General features: G+C 60.8%; 2 protein-coding genes across 2 annotated transcripts; both read left to right on the forward strand.

Annotated features, from left to right (window-relative positions):
- Positions 1-5512: 5512 nt before the first annotated feature.
- LOC311631531 (putative serine protease 45) lies at positions 5513-12296 on the forward strand (the record flags this gene model as incomplete). Its single annotated transcript, XM_084901712.1, has 7 exons — positions 5513-5539; positions 8089-8221; positions 8942-8968; positions 10049-10199; positions 10603-10877; positions 11622-11785; positions 12063-12296. 7 exons carry the CDS (start codon positions 5513-5515, stop codon positions 12294-12296), a joined length of 1011 nt encoding a protein of 336 aa, XP_084757838.1.
- A 3339-nt stretch (positions 12297-15635) lies between these two features.
- On the forward strand, positions 15636-21427 carry LOC311631532 (serine protease 46-like; the record flags this gene model as incomplete). Its single annotated transcript, XM_084901713.1, has 5 exons — positions 15636-15744; positions 17199-17376; positions 18435-18694; positions 19790-19953; positions 21173-21427. The coding sequence occupies 5 exons, from the start codon at positions 15636-15638 to the stop codon at positions 21425-21427; spliced, it is 966 nt and encodes a 321-aa protein (XP_084757839.1).
- Positions 21428-22074: the final 647 nt, after the last annotated feature.

A 22074-nucleotide genomic window follows, 5' to 3' on the forward strand; every position in this document is an offset into this window, starting at 1 on the left:
CCGCAGGCTGCTCCCTCCTGTCTCTGAGCCTCCCTCCAGGCCTCTCCTCCCACTTCCCTCCCCTCACCTTCCCGTTGGGACCCCCGACCCTGTGGAGCCGCACAGCAGAGAGCAGAAGTGAGACTGGAGTTCCCGAAAGTGTCCCCGCCGTGCTCCGGTCCCTGGCCCCGGCCCGCCTACACCTGCTGAGAGGGAGGCTGAGACCATCCAGCTCGGGGCCAGCTGGCCTGCCCCAGGGAGAGGTGCCGCATGGACGTGCATGGACGTCTCAGAGGTTCACCGAGGAAGAGACCCATCAGCGCTGGACACCATCAGACCCAGTGGTTTCAGGCCTTGCCTGACCTGTCACACCCTCGGCGTGGTGATTGTCCAGAGAGTGAGCGAGGTGCCACCCGTCCCTGCTGTGCTGTGATTTCCACAGGACTCGGTGGTGGGGTGGGGAGAAGGTCCCTGCACCCCATGTGGATCCACCGTGAGTGGCCAGCCTCTGGTACGTAAGCCTCCTGGGTCATCCTGGTCTTGGAACCCCCTCCCTCAGTGCCCCGGTGGCCACATCCAGGCTCACCCACGTTGTGCTGAGACAGGAAGGAGTGCCGAGATTCTGATGTCAGCGGAATAAATGCTTGGAGAATGTCTTGTGTGTTCTGAAGTCCCTGGACTCTGTGGGCTAATGTAGATGTACGTGCTTTACATACTGGGTATAAATGATGAGATTTAAGCTTTTTGTCTCATAAGGTAGTCTTACTTTACACAGGCCATTCAGTTTTCATATTTAAGAAACTATTCATTGTTTAATTTTAACATTGATTTCAGTATTCTACTTTTTTTTTAAACAGTAGTATATGAGAATTCTTTGAATTACAAATTTTTAGCATTCTGTTTCTAATTCATGAAAACAAAGTTTCTAATCAGTTTTATGATGCAGAATATGAATGCTCTCTGGATTATTGCTGATGTGAGAACAGCTGGTTTCCCACTAGCTGACATTTGAACATATATGCATATATTTATTGGTTTCAGAGTGGAAGGGGGAGGAGAGAGAATCACTGATCGGCTGCCTCTTTCACGCCCCTTCCTGGGGATCAAGCTCACAACCCGGGCGTGCTCCCTGACTGGGAATCGAACCGTGACCTCCAGGTTCATAGGTTGATGCTCAACCACTCAGCCACGCCAGCCGGCACCCACTAGCTGGTATTTATATGCTGAGGGCATACTGTTACTTTTAATAGAACCTGAAAGACATTAATTTTGTTAAAAGATGCCTCCAATCAATGGCAGACACATTTGTTTAGTAAAATCAGCATCGCCTTTCTCCTCTGATGGCTCCGCTCAGCTGAGGCTCACGCCTTCCCCACATCAGCATTCCCTGCGGCTGGTTCCCTCCGCGCGCCCGGGCCTGCGGGGCTGGCGGGGCCTGAGAATGGGCCTGTCCAGCCAGTTGCCGAGTGATGCTGCTGCCGCCCTGGGGACCACGCTCCCCCGGGCCGCCTCTGCTGCCCACGGTGGGAGCCCCCCGCACCCTGCTGTGGCCCCCCTGCGGCCCCACCTGGACAAGAGACACAAATCGGGGAGGCCTTCTCCCAGCCTCCCCACCTGGACAAGAGACACAAATCGGGGAGGCCTTCTCCCAGCCTCCCCACCTGGACAAGAGACAGACACAAATCGGGGAGGCCTTCTCCCAGCCTCCCCACCTGGACAAGAGACAGACACAAATCGGGGAGGCCTTCTCCCAGCCTCCCCACCTGGACAAGAGACAGACACAAATCGGGGAGGCCTTCTCCCAGCCTCCCCACCTGGACAAGAGACACAAATCGGGAGGCCTTCTCCCAGCCTCCCCACCTGGACAAGAGACAGACACAAATCGGGGAGGCCTTCTCCCAGCCTCCCCACCTGGACAAGAGACACAAATCGGGGAGGCCTTCTCCCAGCCTCCCCACCTGGACAAGAGACACAAATCGGGGAGGCCTTCTCCCAGCCTCCCCACCTGGACAAGAGACAGACACAAATCGGGGAGGCCTTCTCCCAGCCTCCCCACCTGGACAAGAGACACAAATCGGGGAGGCCTTCTCCCAGCCTCCCCACCTGGACAAGAGACACAAATCGGGGAGGCCTTCTCCCAGCCTCCCCACCTGGACAAGAGACAGACACAAATCGGGGAGGCCTTCTCCCAGCCTCCCCACCTGGACAAGAGACAGACACAAATCGGGGAGGCCTTCTCCCAGCCTCCCCACCTGGACAAGAGACACAAATCGGGGAGGCCTTCTCCCAGCCTCCCCACCTGGACAAGAGACACAAATCGGGGAGGCCTTCTCCCAGCCTCCCCACCTGGACAAGAGACACAAATCGGGGAGGCCTTCTCCCAGCCTCCCCACCTGGACAAGAGACACAAATCGGGGAGGCCTTCTCCCAGCCTCCCCACCTGGACAAGAGACAGACACAAATCGGGGAGGCCTTCTCCCAGCCTCCCCACCTGGACAAGAGACAGACACAAATCGGGGAGGCCTTCTCCCAGCCTCCCCACCTGGACAAGAGACACAAATCGGGGAGGCCTTCTCCCAGCCTCCCCACCTGGACAAGAGACAGACACAAATCGGGGAGGCCTTCTCCCAGCCTCCCCACCTGGACAAGAGACACAAATCGGGGAGGCCTTCTCCCAGCCTCCCCACCTGGACAAGAGACAGACACAAATCGGGGAGGCCTTCTCCCAGCCTCCCCACCTGGACAAGAGACAGACACAAATCGGGGAGGCCTTCTCCCAGCCTCCCCACCTGGACAAGAGACACAAATCGGGGAGGCCTTCTCCCAGCCTCCCCACCTGGACAAGAGACAGACACAAATCGGGGAGGCCTTCTCCCAGCCTCCCCACCTGGACAAGAGACACAAATCGGGGAGGCCTTCTCCCAGCCTCCCCACCTGGACAAGAGACAGACACAAATCGGGGAGGCCTTCTCCCAGCCTCCCCACCTGGACAAGAGACAGACACAAATCGGGGAGGCCTTCTCCCAGCCTCCCCACCTGGACAAGAGACAGACACAAATCGGGGAGGCCTTCTCCCAGCCTCCCCACCTGGACAAGAGACACAAATCGGGGAGGCCTTCTCCCAGCCTCCCCACCTGGACAAGAGACAGACACAAATCGGGGAGGCCTTCTCCCAGCCTCCCCACCTGGACAAGAGACAGACACAAATCGGGGAGGCCTTCTCCCAGCCTCCCCACCTGGACAAGAGACAGACACAAATCGGGGAGGCCTTCTCCCAGCCTCCCCACCTGGACAAGAGACACAAATCGGGGAGGCCTTCTCCCAGCCTCCCCACCTGGACAAGAGACAGACACAAATCGGGGAGGCCTTCTCCCAGCCTCCCCACCTGGACAAGAGACAGACACAAATCGGGGAGGCCTTCTCCCAGCCTCCCCACCTGGACAAGAGACACAAATCGGGGAGGCCTTCTCCCAGCCTCCCCACCTGGACAAGAGACACAAATCGGGGAGGCCTTCTCCCAGCCTCCCCACCTGGACAAGAGACAGACACAAATCGGGGAGGCCTTCTCCCAGCCTCCCCACCTGGACAAGAGACAGACACAAATCGGGGAGGCCTTCTCCCAGCCTCCCCACCTGGACAAGAGACACAAATCGGGGAGGCCTTCTCCCAGCCTCCCCACCTGGACAAGAGACAGACACAAATCGGGGAGGCCTTCTCCCAGCCTCCCCACCTGGACAAGAGACACAAATCGGGGAGGCCTTCTCCCAGCCTCCCCACCTGGACAAGAGACAGACACAAATCGGGGAGGCCTTCTCCCAGCCTCCCCACCTGGACAAGAGACAGACACAAATCGGGGAGGCCTTCTCCCAGCCTCCCCACCTGGACAAGAGACACAAATCGGGGAGGCCTTCTCCCAGCCTCCCCACCTGGACAAGAGACAGACACAAATCGGGGAGGCCTTCTCCCAGCCTCCCCACCTGGACAAGAGACACAAATCGGGGAGGCCTTCTCCCAGCCTCCCCACCTGGACAAGAGACAGACACAAATCGGGGAGGCCTTCTCCCAGCCTCCCCACCTGGACAAGAGACAGACACAAATCGGGGAGGCCTTCTCCCAGCCTCCCCACCTGGACAAGAGACAGACACAAATCGGGGAGGCCTTCTCCCAGCCTCCCCACCTGGACAAGAGACACAAATCGGGGAGGCCTTCTCCCAGCCTCCCCACCTGGACAAGAGACAGACACAAATCGGGGAGGCCTTCTCCCAGCCTCCCCACCTGGACAAGAGACAGACACAAATCGGGGAGGCCTTCTCCCAGCCTCCCCACCTGGACAAGAGACAGACACAAATCGGGGAGGCCTTCTCCCAGCCTCCCCACCTGGACAAGAGACACAAATCGGGGAGGCCTTCTCCCAGCCTCCCCACCTGGACAAGAGACAGACACAAATCGGGGAGGCCTTCTCCCAGCCTCCCCACCTGGACAAGAGACAGACACAAATCGGGGAGGCCTTCTCCCAGCCTCCCCACCTGGACAAGAGACAGACACAAATCGGGGAGGCCTTCTCCCAGCCTCCCCACCTGGACAAGAGACACAAATCGGGGAGGCCTTCTCCCAGCCTCCCCACCTGGACAAGAGACAGACACAAATCGGGGAGGCCTTCTCCCAGCCTCCCCACCTGGACAAGAGACAGACACAAATCGGGGAGGCCTTCTCCCAGCCTCCCCACCTGGACAAGAGACAGACACAAATCGGGGAGGCCTTCTCCCAGCCTCCCCACCTGGACAAGAGACACAAATCGGGGAGGCCTTCTCCCAGCCTCCCCACCTGGACAAGAGACACAAATCGGGGAGGCCTTCTCCCAGCCTCCCCACCTGGACAAGAGACAGACACAAATCGGGGAGGCCTTCTCCCAGCCTCCCCACCTGGACAAGAGACAGACACAAATCGGGGAGGCCTTCTCCCAGCCTCCCCACCTGGACAAGAGACAGACACAAATCGGGGAGGCCTTCTCCCAGCCTCCCCACCTGGACAAGAGACAGACACAAATCGGGGAGGCCTTCTCCCAGCCTCCCCACCTGGACAAGAGACAGACACAAATCGGGAGGCCTTCTCCCAGCCTCCCCACCTGGACAAGAGACAGACACAAATCGGGGAGGCCTTCTCCCAGCCTCCCCAGGTCAGTTCCAGGACAGCGTCCTTCCAGACGCCATGGCCGCCAGGCCTTCGTCTCTGAGAGCACCCGGTTGGCTCCGAGGCCACTTTCTCTAAGAATCTTCCGGGGTCCCAGCCGGACCCGAACGTTCTGGCTGCTCACAGCTCCCCGGGCTCTCGGGATGGACGGGAGTCTCCCATGCGCCCTCCCTGGTCTGGGGGTCAGGGGTGCTGCACCAGCCAGGCTCTGGGGGCGCCCTTGCCAATTTAAGGCGCTTAGGGGCGCTGTTGTGGGGTTGACCTCCTTGTACGGGGCGGGGGGTCAGGGGCGGCGGGGGCGGGGTGCAGGATGGCGGGGGTGCGGGGAGCGGGGGATGCGGGGATGGGGAGCGAGGTGCAGGGGGATGGGGTGCGGGGTGCAGGGGTTGGGGGGCGGGGAGCGGGGGGGGAGCGGGGTGCAGGGGGGCGGGGTCGGGGGTTGGGGTGCAGGGGGGCGGGGGAGCGGGGGTGCGGGGGGGGTGTCGGGGTGCGGGGTGCAGGGGTGCGAGGGGCCGGAGGGGCTGGGGGTCGGGGGGTCGGGGGGCCGGAGGGGCGGGGGAGCGGGGGTGCGGGGGTCGGGGGGCCGGAGGGGCGGGGGGCGGGGTTCGGGGGTTGGGGTGCAGGGGTGCGGGGGAGCGGGGGTGCGGGGGGGTCGGGGTGCGGGGTGCAGGGGTGCGGGGGGCCGGAGGGGCTGGGGGGCAGGGGGTCGGGAGGCCGGAGGGGCGGGGGAGCGGGGGTGCGGGGGTCGGGGGGCCGGAGGGGCGGGGGGCAGGGTCGGGGGTTGGGGTGCAGGGGGGCGGGGGGGCGGGGGGGCGGGGGGGGGTCGGGGTGCGGGGTGCAGGGGTGCGGGGGGCCGGAGGGGCTGGGGGGCGGGGGGGCGGGGGGCCGGAGGGGCGGGGGAGCGGGGGTGCGGGGGTGCGGGGGGTCGGGGGGCCGGAGGGGCGGGGGGCGGGGTTCGGCAGGCGGGCTGGCGCGGGGACCTGGCGGGTAAGGAGCTGGAGGCTGCCGCGCGCCCCGGCGCCTTCGCAGCGGTTCACCCGAAGGTCCCGCTGGGCTCATGGCCGCTTCCTGGGGGCGCCTCCCGAGCCTCCTCCTCCTGCTGCTGCTGCCGCTACTGAGCTGGGGTGAGGGCAGGTCCCGCCCCCTTCCTCCTCCCAATCCCCTCCTCCTCCCAAGTCCCCCTGGAGACCGGACCCCCCAGTCACCTCTCCTCCACTACCCACCCCACCTCCCTGCGAGATTCCAGGGGGCCCTTCTCCTGGGGGTCAGCCTCGGGGCCGTCTCCTGGGGGTCAGCCTCCCAGACCCTTCTCCTGGGGGTAAGCCTCCGGGGCCGTCTCCTGGGGGTCAGCCTCCGGGACTCTTCTCCTGGGGGTCAGCCTCCGGGACTCTTCTCCTGGGGGTCAGCCTCCGGGCCGTCTCCTGGGGGTCAGCCTCCGGGGCCGTCTCCTGGGGGTCAGCCTCCGGGGGCCGTCTCCTGGGGGTCAGCCTCCCAGACCCTTCTCCTGGGGGTAAGCCTCCGGGGCCGTCTCCTGGGGGTCAGCCTCCGGGGCCGTCTCCTGGGGGTAAGCCTCCGGGGCCGTCTCCTGGGGGTCAGCCTCCGGGGCCGTCTCCTGGGGGTCAGCCTCCGGGACCCTTCTCCTGGGGGTCAGCCTCTTCCCGCTGCTGGGCCAGCAGTGTGGAGCTTCGCGGCTGAGACCCCAGCCGACCTGCTGACAGCATCCCAGGCCTTGCACTGGCCTCCCCCCATCGGGGCCCCACCGGGGCTTGGGGTCTGGCCCGCAGAGTCCAGGTCTCCATGTGACAGAAGAGTCCACAGTCACCCTCAGCCGGGCCTCCTTCCTGCCCAGTGCCCTCCGCAGGCCCGGGCCTCTCCCCCAGGAAGCAGAGTAGGGGTTATGGAGCCAGATGGAGGGAGGGAGAAGGTGGTGCGTCGGGAGCAGCAATACCTGGAGTGAGGCTCTCCACGCAGTGCCCACGTGGGTGGCACGGCTGGTGCCTGCGCACACACAGTGGTTCGGGGTGCCAGACCACAACTTTCATTTAAAACATGGCAATTCTCCATCGAAGTCTACATCCGGCTCCCGAGCAGTCACACCGGCAGCGCAGTGGTCAGTCAATCACCTCCTCCCAGGAATTTCCACCTGGAGCCTCACCAGCGGCCACACTTACCGGCGGGCACACCTCACCGGCAATGACACCTCACCGGCGGGCACCCCTCACCGGCGGGCACCCCTCACCGGCGGGCACCCCTCACCGGGGGTCACGCCTCACCGGCGCTCACCCCTCATCGGCGGGCACACCTCACCGGCGCTCACCCCTCACCGGCGGGCACCCCTCACCGGGGGTCACCCCTCACCGGCGCTCACGCCTCACCGGCACTCACCCCTCATCGGCGGGCACACCTCACCGGCGGGCACCCCTCACCGGCGCTCACGCCTCACCGGCACTCACGCCTCACCGGCGGGCACCCCTCATCGGCGGGCACACCTCACCGGCGGGCACCCCTCACCGGCGGGCACCCCTCACCGGGGGTCACCCCTCACCGGGGGTCACCCCTCACCGGCGGGCACCCCTCACCGGCGGGCACCCCTCACCGGGGGTCACCCCTCACCGGGGGTCACGCCTCACCGGCGCTCACCCCTCATCGGCGGGCACACCTCACCGGCGCTCACGCCTCACCGGCGCGTACACCTCACCGGCGCTTACCCGGCATTGCAGTCCCTCTGCGGTAACACCATCTCTGTGAGCTCCGTAACCAGTGTGTGCTTCTCACTCCCCTCTCCCTTTGCCCCAAGAGGAGCTTTAAGGGTCTGTGGGGGAGGGAGTCAGAGAGGCTCCGCTCTGCCTCCGCACCACCTGCTGCTCTCCCTCCCTCCGGCTGCCCATCCCTTCTCCCGGGCTCCGGCTCTTCCCTCAGGCACTGCAGGCCCTCCTGCTGCGGCGGGTGCTTGCCGGCCTGGCACAAGTGGCCGTGCACCAGGAGGCGCTGCTGCCTCAGGGTGTGGCCGAGCACCCGCCTGCCAGCCACCACCTGAACGGCAGAGAACGCTGTGGGAGGCCCGCCCCCTGCAGGCTGGGCTTGCTCACTGGTCCTCTGGCTCGGTGGATGGCAGCCACTCGTCTGTAGAATCAGAGATGGGGAGGGCAGTCATCCTGGACTTGGCCTCGCCCCCAAGTCTCCTCTCTGCTCACCACGTGTGTGCTCACCACGTCTGCCCTCAGACGCCACATCTCTTGCCCCGTTTCTGCAGCGCCTCCCGTGGGCCTCGCTGCCCTCAGTCTTGCCACCTTCCTACGGTTCCCTCTGCTGCCTTCGACGAGCCGGGCCCACGTCCCATCTTCGCGGCCTCCCTCTCCCGGACCCTGTGCCCGGCCTCGTTCTGGCCGTCACAGGCCTTGCCCTTTGGCCCCAGAGCTCAGGACTGCACCACAGTTTCCTTTGTGAGGAATGTCACGGCCACATCTCATTCGTGGCTCACCTTCTCTGGAATGACCCCTCTTGCCCGAGCGCTCTGTCCACGGCCTCTTCAGGGCTCACCTGGCCTCAGGGCCTCGTCCCTGCATCGGCCTCCCGCAGGGGCGGCGTGGCCTCAGGGCCAGTGCGGCGTGGCCCTACCCGATGCCTGTGTTCTACAGCTCGGGCTCGGGCCGGGAGCGAGGGGAGCTGGGAAATACTGGTGAACACATAAAGGGACGCATCCACGAGAACACCCTCTCATCCTCATCCTGTCGTGGCCTCTCTCTCCATCTCTGTCCCCTTTCTCCTTCAGGTGACAGAGAAGGCGACACCGAATCAGGTGGGTAGGGTGAGCCTCAGCTTGGGGCTCTGCGCCTGAGGAGGGGCACCTAGTGCACAGGGCCTGCTTTCCGAAGGCCAGACTGCAGACTGTGCTGTGGGACCACAGACCGGCAGCAGGGAGAGCGTTCGCGTGGGACCCGAGCCTCTGCTTCCGGCTCAGCTTCCCTGACAGGTGGTGCCCCCTTCTACACACATACACTTTCCCTGACCAGGTGGTGCCCCCTTCTACACACATACACCTCTGCACGTGGAGCCTCCGGGCTCGAGGCAGAGCCCGTGGCAGAGCCCGTGGCAGTGCCTCCAGAGCTGGCTCTTCTGGGTCTCCCTGCCTTTTCCTGATGCTTCAAAATTGGAGGCTGGTGTATGCTGTTCATAGCCCGTTTAGCCCTGATTTGTTCTGAATTATTTCATTAATTTATTCCTGTTTATGTCCATGCTCCACTCCTGTTTCTTCTCTTTACTCTCTTCAAAAAAGTGTATTTTTTGAAGAGAGTAAAGAGTAAAAATACTCTTTCAAAAAAGTGTATTTTTATTGACTTCAGAGAGGAAGGGAGAGGGAGAGAGAGAGAGAGAAAAACATCCGTGACGAGAGAGAATCATTGATTGGCTGCCTTCTGCACGCCCCCCCACTGGGGACTGAGCCTGCAACCTGGGCACGTGCCTTTGTCCGGAATTGAACCTGGGACCCTTCAGTCGGCAGGCGATGCTCTATCCACTGAGCCAAACCGGCCAGGTAATTTGTGTAACTTTTTTGTGTATGTATAATCCTTCAACAACTTACTCTCACCGTCAGTGATAGTTCTCCACCCAGCACACCCAATAGAAAATACATTCTCTGTGTCTCCCCGTCTGCCCCCCTGCCACACACACACACACACACACTCCCGTGCTGTCGCCATCTCAAGCGTCTCATCTGTCACCGTGGCTTTCCGCCTGGCTCATGCTCTGGCGGCCCTGCCCTCCGCTCCTGTCTCTGAGACGGACTTGCCTCAGACGGGACAGTGCACACGCCAGGGCGTCTTGGTCGCCGTCCTCCGCTCCTCGGGTGGTCACTGCGCCTCCTGGCACCTTGTTCCAGAAGCTTGTGGCAAGCCCTGGTGGTCGCAGGAGGTGGACGCGAGCCGCCACTGGCCCTGGGAGGTGAGCCTCCGTGTGGACGGTGAGCACGTGTGTGGAGGGGCCCTCGTGGACCACAGCTGGGTGCTGACCGCCGCCCACTGCATCCAAGGGTGAGTGCGGCCACGCTCTGGGCTGGAGACCCGGCTGCCACGGGCCCCGTGTGGCGTCCTCTTTCCTCGGAAGCCACATGAGTGGGGGGTGGGGGCGTGGGAAGGAGTGCCCAGACAGGGGGCCTCAAGGGGCAAGGGCCTGAGCTGGGACAGGAGTCCCCAGCCACAAAGACCGTGTGGTAAGTGAAACTCGGTATGAAAACATACATGTGGACTAACCCCTGTGCACACAGCACCGCGCCAGGCCACCTGCAATCAGCGGGAGCGGTGGTGGGGAGGCAGCCGGACCTCTGACCCCAAGGGCCTCCAGGCCGGATGGGCAGGGCGCCTGTGGGGGGGTCCTGGGAGGAGGAGGAGCAGGGTGCCGGGGATCCCGGCACCTACGGGGGCTGTGTTCCTGCAGCACCAAAGAGTACTCCGTGACCCTCGGCACAGCTCGGCTGCAGCCCCCGGACCCCCGGAAGGCCGTCTCGGTCCCGGTGAAGGACATCGTTGTGCACCCCAAGTTCTGGGGCCGCACCTTCACCACAGGCGACGTGGCCCTGCTCCGGCTGCAGGCCCCCGTGGCCTTCCGCGAGTCCGTGCAGCCCATCTGCCTCCCGGAGCCCGCCTTCGACCTGAAGGTGGGGACACAGTGCTGGGTGACCGGCTGGGGCCGGGCCAAGCTGCGCTACTCAGGTGAGCGGGGGGAGGGGGGGCAGTGGGGGGGGCGCCCCCCGGAGGCCGCAGCGGCTCCTCCTGCGGGGCCCCTCACGGTGCCTCTCGGAACGCATGTCCGTGGCCTTTGGCCCCTGGCCCTCGATGGCTAAGGCTGCTATCACGTGGGCTCCGCTGCTCCTGGCTGTGGGCCCTCAGGCAGGCCCAGCCTCTCGGGGGCTCGGAGTCAGGGAGCCACAGATTCCCTCGCTCACCTGTTCACTTGACGACCTCAAGCATCGGCCACACGCTGGGCCTTGGCCCTGCCCCCAGGGAGCCACCCTGAGCAGAGGGTGCAGGCTGACAGGGACAGACTTGTTAGGTGGTCGTTTATTAAAAAGGATTTTAAAAATATATATTTTTTTATTGATTTCAGAGAGAGGAAGGAAGAGGGAGAGAGACAGAAACATCAATAATGAGAGAGAATCATCGATCGGCTGCCTCCGGCACGCCCCACGCCCGGAATTGAACCCTGACCTCCTGTTCAAGGGTCCAGGCTAAACTCCTGAGCCACACCTGCCGGCTTGTCAGGTGATGGTGAGCTCCACGGAGAGGTGTGTGGGAGCTCTGGCCGAGGGGCTGCCTGAGCTGCCTGCAGGAGGCGTGCGCTCCGTTCAGGGGGCAGAGGGCACGGCGGGGGCACCGCCAGGTTAGGGTTAGGGTTAGGGCACGGAGGTGTGGCTGGCTCTCAGCGTGTCCCCGTGGCTTGGATTGCATCTGCCGCAGCCAACTCCACGCTGACCCCGGAGCTGCGGGAGGCCAAGGTGTTCGTCATAGGCAACAAGAGGTGCGACCAGATGTACCGGAAGGAGTCCTCCATCCCCCACATCTCGCCCTTGGTCCTGGGGGACATGATCTGTGCCACCAATTTCGGGGAAAACCTGTGCAATGTGAGTCTGGGGAAGGACTCCCAGGCGGGGGCGCAGGTCCCGGGGAGGGGCATGCTGGCCTCACACTGCTCCTATCCCTCTTCCCCTGAGGCTCTGATTCTGCCCAACATTCTGGGAAAGGGCCCCCTACTCTGGAGCTGCGGCGGGACCCTGGGTAGTGAGATCCCGGAGGAGTGAAAGGGTCTTCCCAGGGGAACTCAGATGGGCGTTCTGGGTCCGCAGGTCCCCTGGGCCCAGCTGGGCCCAGAGCCTCCGTCAGGCCTCTCTCTCTGCCCAGGGGGACCCCGGGGGCCCGTTGGCTTGCGAAGTGGAGGGCCGGTGGATCCTGGCTGGAGTGATGTCCTGGGAGAAGGCCTGTGCCAAAGCACAGAACCCGGGTGTGTACTCGCGCGTCACCAGATACAGCAAATGGATAAAGAACCAGATGAGCGGCGGGCCGCCCTCGGGCCCCGGCACCCCCGTCCAGCTCCTTCTCCTGTCCTGGCTGCTGCCTCCGCAGATGGGCCCCTGACTTGCCCCCTCCGGAATGGGGCCAGACCAAGGTTAGACCCAGGCCACGTGTCCCTATTCAGCCAGAGTCAAGGTGGGGACAGAGTGGCCCCGAGGAGCCTGGTCCTGCCTGGGCAGTCCGTAGGGAGGGTTGAGGGACGGTGACCAGGAGAGGGAAAGTGCGGCCTAGAGGGTCTGGGATTGGGGCCAGAGCAGCAGGGATTAAATTTGTGAAAATGTAAGCTGGTTCTCTTCTCTTTCCTGGGTGGCCCTGGTGCTGGGGGAGGGGGGGTGGGAGGGCAGGGTCTCCTGGAATTAATTCTACCAGGTGGGCTGATGTTTCTTGCTTATCACTAGTGCTGGGGCATAGGGAAAGGGCTTGAGGCCTCAGTTTTCTTATCTGTGAAGTGGGCATGCTGTAAGGGAGTACTGCCCCAAAGGCTGACAATAGGAAGGTCCTACATACAGTCAGCTTTTACTTTGCTAAAAACAATATATTTTTATTGATTTCAGAGAGAAAGAGAGAGAGAGAGAAACATCCATGATGAGAGAGAATTATGGATAAATTCCTTCCTGCACACCGCATCCTGGGGATGGAGCCTGTAACCTGGGCCTGTGCCCTGACCAGGAATCAAACCATGACCTCCTAGTTCATAGGTTAACGCTCAGCCACTGAGCCACACCTGCTGGGAAGTTTTTAAAGTGCCATTTTAACATACTAATTACAAAAGTATTACATGTTCATGGACACACTTTTCTTTACAGTAAAAAAACTATAATAGCTGGACCACTCTGGAGCAGCTGGGTGGGAAGCCTTTCTATCTGAGTTGTTGCAAGTAGAAGTCAGCATTCTTTAGGATGTCTGGAGATGAAGAAAAAGTGGAATTATGCCGTCTTGAACCAGCTATCCAGAAATTCATTAAACAGTAATCCCCACAGACCTGGAGAGGTTAAGAAAGCGTCAGATAAATATGGAGAAGTATCAGAGATGCAGGATCTGGGACAAGCTGCACGAAGGGCACATCAATGTGGGATGTACAGTGCAGGGCAAAGGAAACAAAATAAAAAAAAACGGGACCACATCAAATTAAAGTCTTTACACAGCAAAGGAAACCATCATCAACAAAAAAAGGCAACCTACTGAATAGAAGGAGATATTTGCCAATAATACATCTGATAAGGGGTTAATACCCAAAATTTATAAAGAACCGATACAACTCAACACCAAAAAATAGGTAGTCCAATTAAAAATCAGACGAGGACACTTCTCCAAAGAGTATATACTGGTGGCCAATAGACATATGAAAGGAAGCTCAATATCACTAATCATTAGAGAAATGCAAATTAAAACCACAATGACATAAAAGTTGCATTACAATATAAACTAGAGGCCCGGTACATGAAAATTCATACACTGGGTGTGTGTGGGGGGGGAGTGTCCCTCAGTCCGGGAGCCCTCAGGTGCAGGAGTTGACCCAGCGATCAGGGAAAGAGACATCCCCATCACACCTCTGCTGCTGCCACTGCTGGCAGCCGAAGCCTCGGCCAGCCCTGGTTACCTGAGCCTGGGAGGCCAGGCAGTTGCCATCCAAGGCTTGTCTGTGCATTGGGCCGGCCCTGTGCAGCTGGACGGCTGAGGGGAATGGGGGACTCTGGAGGCAGGCACGCAGAGCTGAGGGGACTGGGTGCCCCCCGCTTGTGGCTGTGGGCACCACCATCTTTGAGGGCATGGCGGTCAATTAGCATATTCCCTCCTTATTGGCTGTGGGCGCCACCACCTTTGTGAGGGTGTGACGGTCAATTAGCATATCCCCTCTTTATTAGAGAGATAATCTGCTGACTTCTGAGAGGTTTACCACAGGAATTAAGACATTGTCTATTCTTTCTTGCAGTTATAACTCTTGCTTTATGTTTCAAAGCTGTGTTGTTGCATACTGTACATCTGGGCACATACCCTATCGATGTAAAAGGGTCCTATTTAGTATTTGTTCTTTTTCAACAATCTGGCTCCTATCGTGGAGTTCATTTCTAATTCTACTGTTCTAATCGATTGGGGTATAATTTTATATGTTGTACATGTTTCTCACAGATTTTCCTTGCGTTTACTTTGCACCTTTTATAGTTTCTTGATTTGAACATTTATTTTCATTATTTCACATTTCACGTGTCTTGGTTTATTGCTTAGTCTTTTGTTATTAAATCCCTGCGTCGTCGCATCCTAGTAAGAAATGTGGGACTTCAGCTCATGGGGAAGTTACTATGTTTTCCTCAGCAGTCGACTGTGTGGTTGGTTTTATAGGCAGTTCATTCCCCAAAGACTCCCACTGCAGTGAGGGTTTGGTGTTGTAGGCAGTGCTTCGGGCTTTTTTTTTGTTTGTTTTACATCGTTTGTTTGATGTCATGTTATTGATGAGCAGAACTTTATGACGTATGGTCATTGGAACTCTTCTCTCTTTCCAACATGAGATGACTGTCTTTTTCTGGTCAGAGCGTAACATTGCCGTTTCTATTTTTGCCCATCCTTCTATTATATAATACCTCCAACCGCTTCGTGTCCCTTTGTCTTAGGTGGGTCTTTAATGAGCATGTTATTGGTATTTTTTTTTTTTCTATCCAATCTAAGAATCTTTGACTTGGAGAGTTCGTTTGTATTCACCTTGGTGGCAATAATGGATATGCATTTTTATTCAATTATCTTGTGTGGGTTTTTATTTTTTATTGATTGTTTCCCCTCAAAGTAGTTCCCTCTCGCCTACCCCCATTTTCGCTCAAAGAAGAAATTCGATGGTAGGAATAACCATTTCCCCTTCCTTCTCTACCAGGTTGCCCTAAAAATAGTTGGTTTTGCCTGCTTTTGAATTTCATAGGCCATGAGCCTTATGGTGTCCGGTTCCTTCTCCTCTAAACTGTGTGTATGAGCTTCACGTGTTGCTGCGTGTCCATGGCTGTGACCGTGGAGGACAGTCGTGTCGCCTGGGCCGGGGCTCTGCCCGACAGCCCTGCCTGCACACACAGGGAGGGGCTGCCGCTGCGGGGCACCCGTCTGCTCTCCTGCATCGCGCCCGGTGCTGTCACGGGCGCGGGTGGGCACGGCGGGGCCGTCGAGCCCAGGCTGAGCCCAGGAGCCCTGGCGCCGCCTGAGCCAGCACTGCCCGGGCTCCGTCAGGCCCAGGAGACCACTCGAGGCAGGCATCCGGCAGGGGTCACAGCCTGCCGGGTGGGGCCTCACCAAGACGCAGTGGCTCCTGGTCTGCGGGCATCCTGACGCTGCCCCCGTGCCCCCCTGCCCCGGCTACCCTGAGTAAACAAACCACGAGTTCTAGAACCCCGCACGTCGGCGGTGCCCTCTCCCCATACCGCGATGGGGACCGGCGGGCACCAGCTGCCCGTGGCGTGCGGGTGGGGCGACCTTCGCGGCCTCTCATCTCCGCTGTCTTTTGGTCGAATGGCGAACCCGCTCATTGTGGAAGGTAGGGCTCTGGGGACGGCACCGGGGACGGGGAGGGCAGAGGGGTCCGCTTGCCTGGTGTCTGTTGGCTGTCCACACGCCCCATGGATGCACCTTCACCAGACTGCAGGGCATGCCACCCTGGGGACCCAGCTGGTGTCCAGGTCATCCTGGTTTGCAGGCGACATGGACACCAGGAAAGAGCCTTCTTGAAAGTTGGGGGGCTCCCTAGCCGGTTTGACTCGATGGATAGAGCACCAGCCTGCGGACTGAAGGGGCCCGGGTTCGATTCCCAGTCAGGGCACAGGCATGGGTTGCAGGCTTTGATCCCCAGGAGGGGGCGTGCAGGAGGCAGCCAATCAATGATCCTCACTCATCATTGATATTTCTATCTCTCCTCCCTTTCCCTTCCTCTCTGAAATCAATAAAATATATTTTTAAAAATAATAAAAATTGGATATATGTAAAAGACTGTCAAACTATAGCGGGAAGGCAAGGAAGGTTGGGGGGGGGTCTGTAAGAGATCAGCCGAAGGCCTTGTATGCATCCATATAAACATGGGGGTGGCGAGGGCAGGAGAAGGCATGTGCGGGGGGGGGGGGGGCCTGGGGGGAAAGGAGACATATGTACTACTATTTGTAATGCTTCAAACAATAAAAAATAGAAAACAAACAAACAAACAAATAAATAAATGAAAATTGGGGACAAGCTAACGTCCGTGGGGCAGATGAGCTTGTCTGGAGGTGCAATCCAGGCCTGTGATGAGGCCCTGCCCTCCCTCGCCCCGCCCCTGCCCTCCTCCGCCCTTCCCTGCACCCCCTGCCCTCCCCTGCCCTGCCCCTGCCCTCCCCTGCCCTCCCATGCCCTCCCCTGCACCCCCTGCCCTCCCCCGCCCTGCCCCTGCCCTCCCCCCATCGTGTGAATGGCTGCTCCTGCGCATCTGAGGCTGAGGTCACAACACTCGGGGAGGTGGCTTCCAGTATCCCCACCTCACCACCGGAAACCAGGTCCAGAGAGCTCAGGGACCTGGGGAGCCAGCATCCAAACCCGTTTCCCAGTAGGCTCTTTAAAAAAATATAAATGTGTTTTTCTGTATTGATTTTCAGAGAGAGAGAGGAAGAGAGAGAGAAACACTGGTCGGCTGCCTCTGGCACGCCCACACTGGGGTTGCGCCTGAGACCGGGGCCTGTGCCCTGACCGGGAATCGAACTGTGACCTCCCTTTCACAGGCTGACGCTCAACCATGGAGCCACACCAGCCGGGCTTTCAGTAGACTTTTTGGGGGTGAAAATCTGGGGTTCCATGTGGCAGAAGGGCTCTGGGCGCACACCCAAAGTGACCACGTGTGTTCTCGTGGGGCGGCCCGGCGTGGTCACCTGCCTGCTGCCCTGTGCCCGAGGCTCCCCTGCCTCCACAGCCGGCTGCCTGTGCCGCCGTGTCCACGGCCCGGCCGGCGCCTTCTCTGTCTCTCCTCAGAGCCCTGGTTCTGGGGCTGCGGTCAGACCAACACGTCCTGCAAGATGGTGAAGGGGAAGCTGGTGGAGGCAGGCAAGTGGCCGTGGCAGGTGAGCATCCTGTTCATGGGCATGTACATCTGCAGCGGCTCCGTCGTCCACCACCTGTGGGTCCTCACGGCCGCCCACTGTCTGGAGAGGTCAGTCGGGGCCGGGCGGGCCAGGGTGGGGGGTGCTGGGGTCACAGGTGCCTGCGGAGAGAGGTCAGTCAGGGCCGGGCGGGCCGGGGCGGGTGCTGGGGTCACAGGTGCCTGCGAAGAGAGGTCAGTTGGGGCCAGGCGGGCCGGGGGGGGGTGCTGGGGTAACAGGTGCCTGTGGAGAGAGGTCAGTCCGGGCCGGGCGGGCCGGGGCAGGGTGATGGGGTAACAGGTGCCTGTGGAGAGAGGTCAGTCCGGGCCGGGCGGGCCGGGGCAGGGTGCTGGGGTAACAGGTGCCTGCGGAGAGAGGTCAGTCTGGGCCGGGGGGGCGGGTGCTGGGGTCACAGGTGCCTGGGGAGAGAGGTCAGTCGGGGCCTGGCGGCGGGGGGGGGGGGTGCTGGGGTAACAGGTGCCTGCGGAGAGAGGTCAGTCTGGGCCGGGCGGGCCGGGGGGGGGGGGTGCTGGGGTAACAGGTGCCTGGGGAGAGAGGTCAGTCCGGGCCGGGCGGGCCGGGGAGGGGGGGTGCTGGGGGTAACAGGTGCCTGCGGAGAGAGGTCAGTCGGGGCCGGGCGGGCCAGGGGGGGCGGGTGCTGGGGTAACAGGTGCCTGGGGAGAGAGGTCAGTCTGGGCCGGGCGGGCCGGGGGGGCGGGTGCTGGGGTCACATGTGCCTGTGGAGAGAGGTCAGTCAGGGCCGGGCGGGCCGGGGCAGGGTGCTGGGGTAACAGGTGCCTGTGGAGAGAGGTCAGTCCGGGCCGGGCGGGCCGGGGCGGGTGCTGGGGTCACAGGTGCCTGCGGAGAGAGGTCAGTCGGGGCCGGGCAGGCCGGGGGGGAGGTGCTGGGGTCACAGGTGCCTGCGGAGAGAGGTCAGTCGGGGCCGGGCGGGCCGGGGCGGGTGCTGGGGTCACAGCTGCCTGCGGAGAGAGGTCAGTCGGGGCCGGGCGGGCTGGGGGGGCGGGTGCTGGGGTCACAGGTGCCTGCGGAGAGAGGTCAGTCGGGGCCGGGCGGGCGGGTGCTGGGGTCACAGGTGCCTGCGGAGACCGCCTCCCCCCACGGCCTGCAGGTCCCTGGATGCCAGCAAGTACTCAGTGATGGTGGGAGCCCAGCACCTCTCGGCAAACGGCACCCAGCTCCCACTCGCTCGGCTGGTGATCCACGAGAATTTCAGGAGCCTCATATCCGATGACATCGCCCTCCTGAAGCTCAAGGACCCCATCCTCTGGTCCCCCATGGTCCAGCCCATCTGCCTCCCGACCACCAAGCTCGTGCCAGAGGTTGGATCCTCATGCTGGGCCATCGTGTGGGGACGTCCGTCCGTGAGAGGTGAGGGGGCAGTTTCCAAAACATGGCCTCTTTAGAACACATCGCCCTGGGCCCTTCCTTTCCTCTCCTTTCCTCTCCTTTCCTCTCCTTTCCTCTCCTTTCCTCTCCTCTCCTCTCCTCTCCTCTCCTCTCCTCTCCTCTCCTCTCCTCTCCTCTCCTCTCCTCTCCTCTCCTCTCCTCTCCTCTCCTTTCCTTCACTCGTCAACCTGTCAGCAAACATGTCCTGAGCATCTCCATGCTCTGCATACTCTCCCAACTTCTGCTGAGAGCAAAGAGCTCTCGTGGAGAAGACACTTGGTCTGCATGGGCCTCAGGCCTCAAGGTCAAATCCAACCAGAGCCATCACCTGGCAACAGGGCAGGGAGTTCTCCCTGGACGGCAGTGGGCTCCCCTGCCCACAGGTGGCAGGGAACCATTGGGCAGCCACGCAGCTGTTACCCTGAGATGCCAACGGCCCCATTAGCGGCACGCTGGGGTTCTAGCATCCAAGAGCCTTTTGGGGCCCGCCTCCCAGGGGTGGCACACTCCGGGCTCCCGGGCATTGCCACCTGACCACCTCCTGGCTCCCTGAGGAAATCTTGTCCTCGTTCAGTGCCGGATGTCACTCTGAGCCACATGTGTCAAACACAAGGCCCGCGGGCCAAATCCAGCCCGCCAGGCCTTGCAATGTGGCCCGCACCGCGCTGTCATCACTGCACTCCGCTGTCAGTTTATGACATTGTCAGTTTATGACTGTTCAGTAAACCATTCGGCCCGCGATTTAGGCTGGATTTTAGATTTTGGCCCCTTCTCTGATTGAGTTCGACACCCCTACTCTAAGCCTTCGGGGGACTTTTACTCCGTTTTCTTAATGAGCTTGAGCTTTTCTAAAGTCAGGCAATGGACGGGGCCTTTATAAATCACACCCCGCCCACAAAATAAATAAATTGCCACCCAGGAAATGGCCCTGCCCCCACTTCAGGGAACGCATATGGCCCCAAGGTACAGTGGTGCCAAATTACTGAAGGGATGCTGAGGCGGAATCTTCCCCTCCCTCCCTCCCTCTCTCTCTCTCTCTCTCTCTCTCTCTCTCTCTCTCTCTCTCTCTCTCCCTAGTGGCCCCAAAGTCCCCCTACAGTCTTCAGGAAGTTTCCGTCAGGATAATGAACAGTGAGATCTGCAACCAGCAGTATCAGTTCCTCTACCTGAAGGGCCAGAAGAAGATCATGGGCAAGGACATGCTGTGCGCCAGCTCAGAGTGGGGCGCAGACTCTTGTCAGGTGCGACTGTGTGGCCCGGGCAGGGAGGGACTTCCGAGGCCAGGCCTTCCTTCTCCCGTGGCCCTGGGCGACCTCGGACAAGCCTGCCTTCCTGGGTTCGCTTCCCAGGCCGTCAGACCGGCGCACGCACTCTGCTCCTGGCCACAGGACGGTGCCTCTGAGCGTGTCTCCACACAACCAGGACATGCTCGCATCTGGCAGAACCGGTTTTGCACAAATGGCCTCCTTCTGTAGACACACTTCTGTCTCTTGCATCTTCTGTTCAACATTGTTTTTTGAGATTTAGCCGTAGTGATAGGTGCAGCTGAGTCATGAATCAGCTCTGCCCACGATATTCCCTGTGGTGAATATGCCACAGCTTATCCTTTCTACTACATTGAAGCAGTTTCCAGTTGTTTTTTTTCACATCACAGATTTTGCTCCTCCAAATATTCTTACACTCATTTCCCTATTGACATGCTCCAGAATTTTTCAGGGGCTGCATCCTGCAAAGAACTGGTGGGTCAGAGGTTTGCATTATTTTTTCAGAAATCTGTATCATTGCCCTGGCTGTGTGGCTCGGTGAATAGAGCGTCGGCCTGCGGACTGAAGGGTCCCAGGTTCGATACTGGCCAAGGGCATGTAACTCGGTTGGAGGCTCAATCCCTGGGCACATAGGGGAGGCAACCAATCGTGTGTCTCTCCCACATCAAGTTCTTTCTGTCTCTCCTGCTCCGTTCCACTCTCTAAAAATCGATGGAAAAAAATGTCCTCATGTGAAGATTAACCATTTTATATCGTTTATATCTATAGAGAGAACCATTTTTTTTTCTAATTTACAAAACTTTTCAATGACATAAAAGAGTGTAAAATTTTTTAAATGACCATAAACCTGCCATCAAGAGGAATAACAGCAGTTACCTTTGGATTGACCGATGCTGCTGTAACAAAGGAGGAGGGGTAGGGGTGCATTTCCACTAGCTCACCGTGCAAGCAGGACTGCGGGAAGGAAGGTCGGGGCACCCCCTTGGCGGCCCCCCAGGACTCAGGGGAGTTCGCAGGAGACTGAAGGGGAAGGACAGCGAGGCCCCGACCGGGGGTCCCAGCGTGGAGCCGCTGTGTGCCGAGCGGGTCCCCGCCAGGCCCCGTCCTCAGGGGCCCGAGGCCCGGCTCAGGCTGAGGCCCAGCCTGTGGGGGGCGGGTTCGCCTGGGCCTCCCTGACGCCCCTCTGCCCTGGCAGGTGAACTCGGGCAGCTCCCTGGTCTGCCAGGTGAACAAGACGTGGATCCAGATGGGGGTGGAGAGCTGGAGCTTCAGCTGCAAGCAGCACCACTTCCCCAACATTTACACCAGCACCTCCTACTTCACCCACTGGATCCAGAGGCAGATCGCGGACGTGCAGTTCAAGAGCAGGGCGCAGCCCGCCTTACTGAGCCCGACCCTGCACACCAACTACATCCTGCTGGTCTCCCTGGGCTCCCTGCGGCTCCTGTGAGCAGTGCTGCCGGGCTTGTCCGAGCTGGAGCCAGGCTGCTTCTCCCTGCCCTGTGCCCGCCCGCCGAGAGGGGGGCCTGCAGGCCGCGGGCACAGGGGCAGGAGCCCCAGGGGAGGGAGGGCCCCACGCCGCTGGCTTCCAGTTGTTCAATGAAGATGCTTTTTCACTTTTCCCACCAAAGTCATCTTTCTTCTAGACTCTGGCCGGCCCCCTGCCCTCCCTCCCCCCTCCCCCCTGACCCCCCACCTGCCCATCTCCTCTGCCTCCCCCCCGCCCTCCGAGACGGCCCCGCCCCCAGGCCCCCAGGCCTGGCCCCGACCACAGTTCCCCTGGGGCCTTCCTGGGAGGGTCCATCTCTTCCCAAGACAAACCCCAGACCTGCCCTGTGGACCCCGTTCCAGAAGCGGCCTCTCCCAGCCCGTGTCCCCCGGTTTTACCACATCTGACCGCTTCTCTCTCCCCGCAGGGGTGGGTGCGGGGGCAGGGAGGGCAGGGCAGCCGCTGGGTGACTGGGTGGGGGGTGCACACTGAGCCGTCTCGGGGACCCATCGGGCTCTGGACCCAGGGCAGCGTCCCGCCGAGTGGGGAGGGAGTGGTCCCTCAGCCCTGGAGGGGCTCAGGTGGGCCCTGGGAGGGTAGTGGGTGTG

The sequence above is a fragment of the Pipistrellus hanaki genome (assembly GCF_964339955.1).
Source record: "Pipistrellus hanaki genome assembly, chromosome: 13".
NCBI lineage: Eukaryota > Metazoa > Chordata > Mammalia > Chiroptera > Vespertilionidae > Pipistrellus > Pipistrellus hanaki.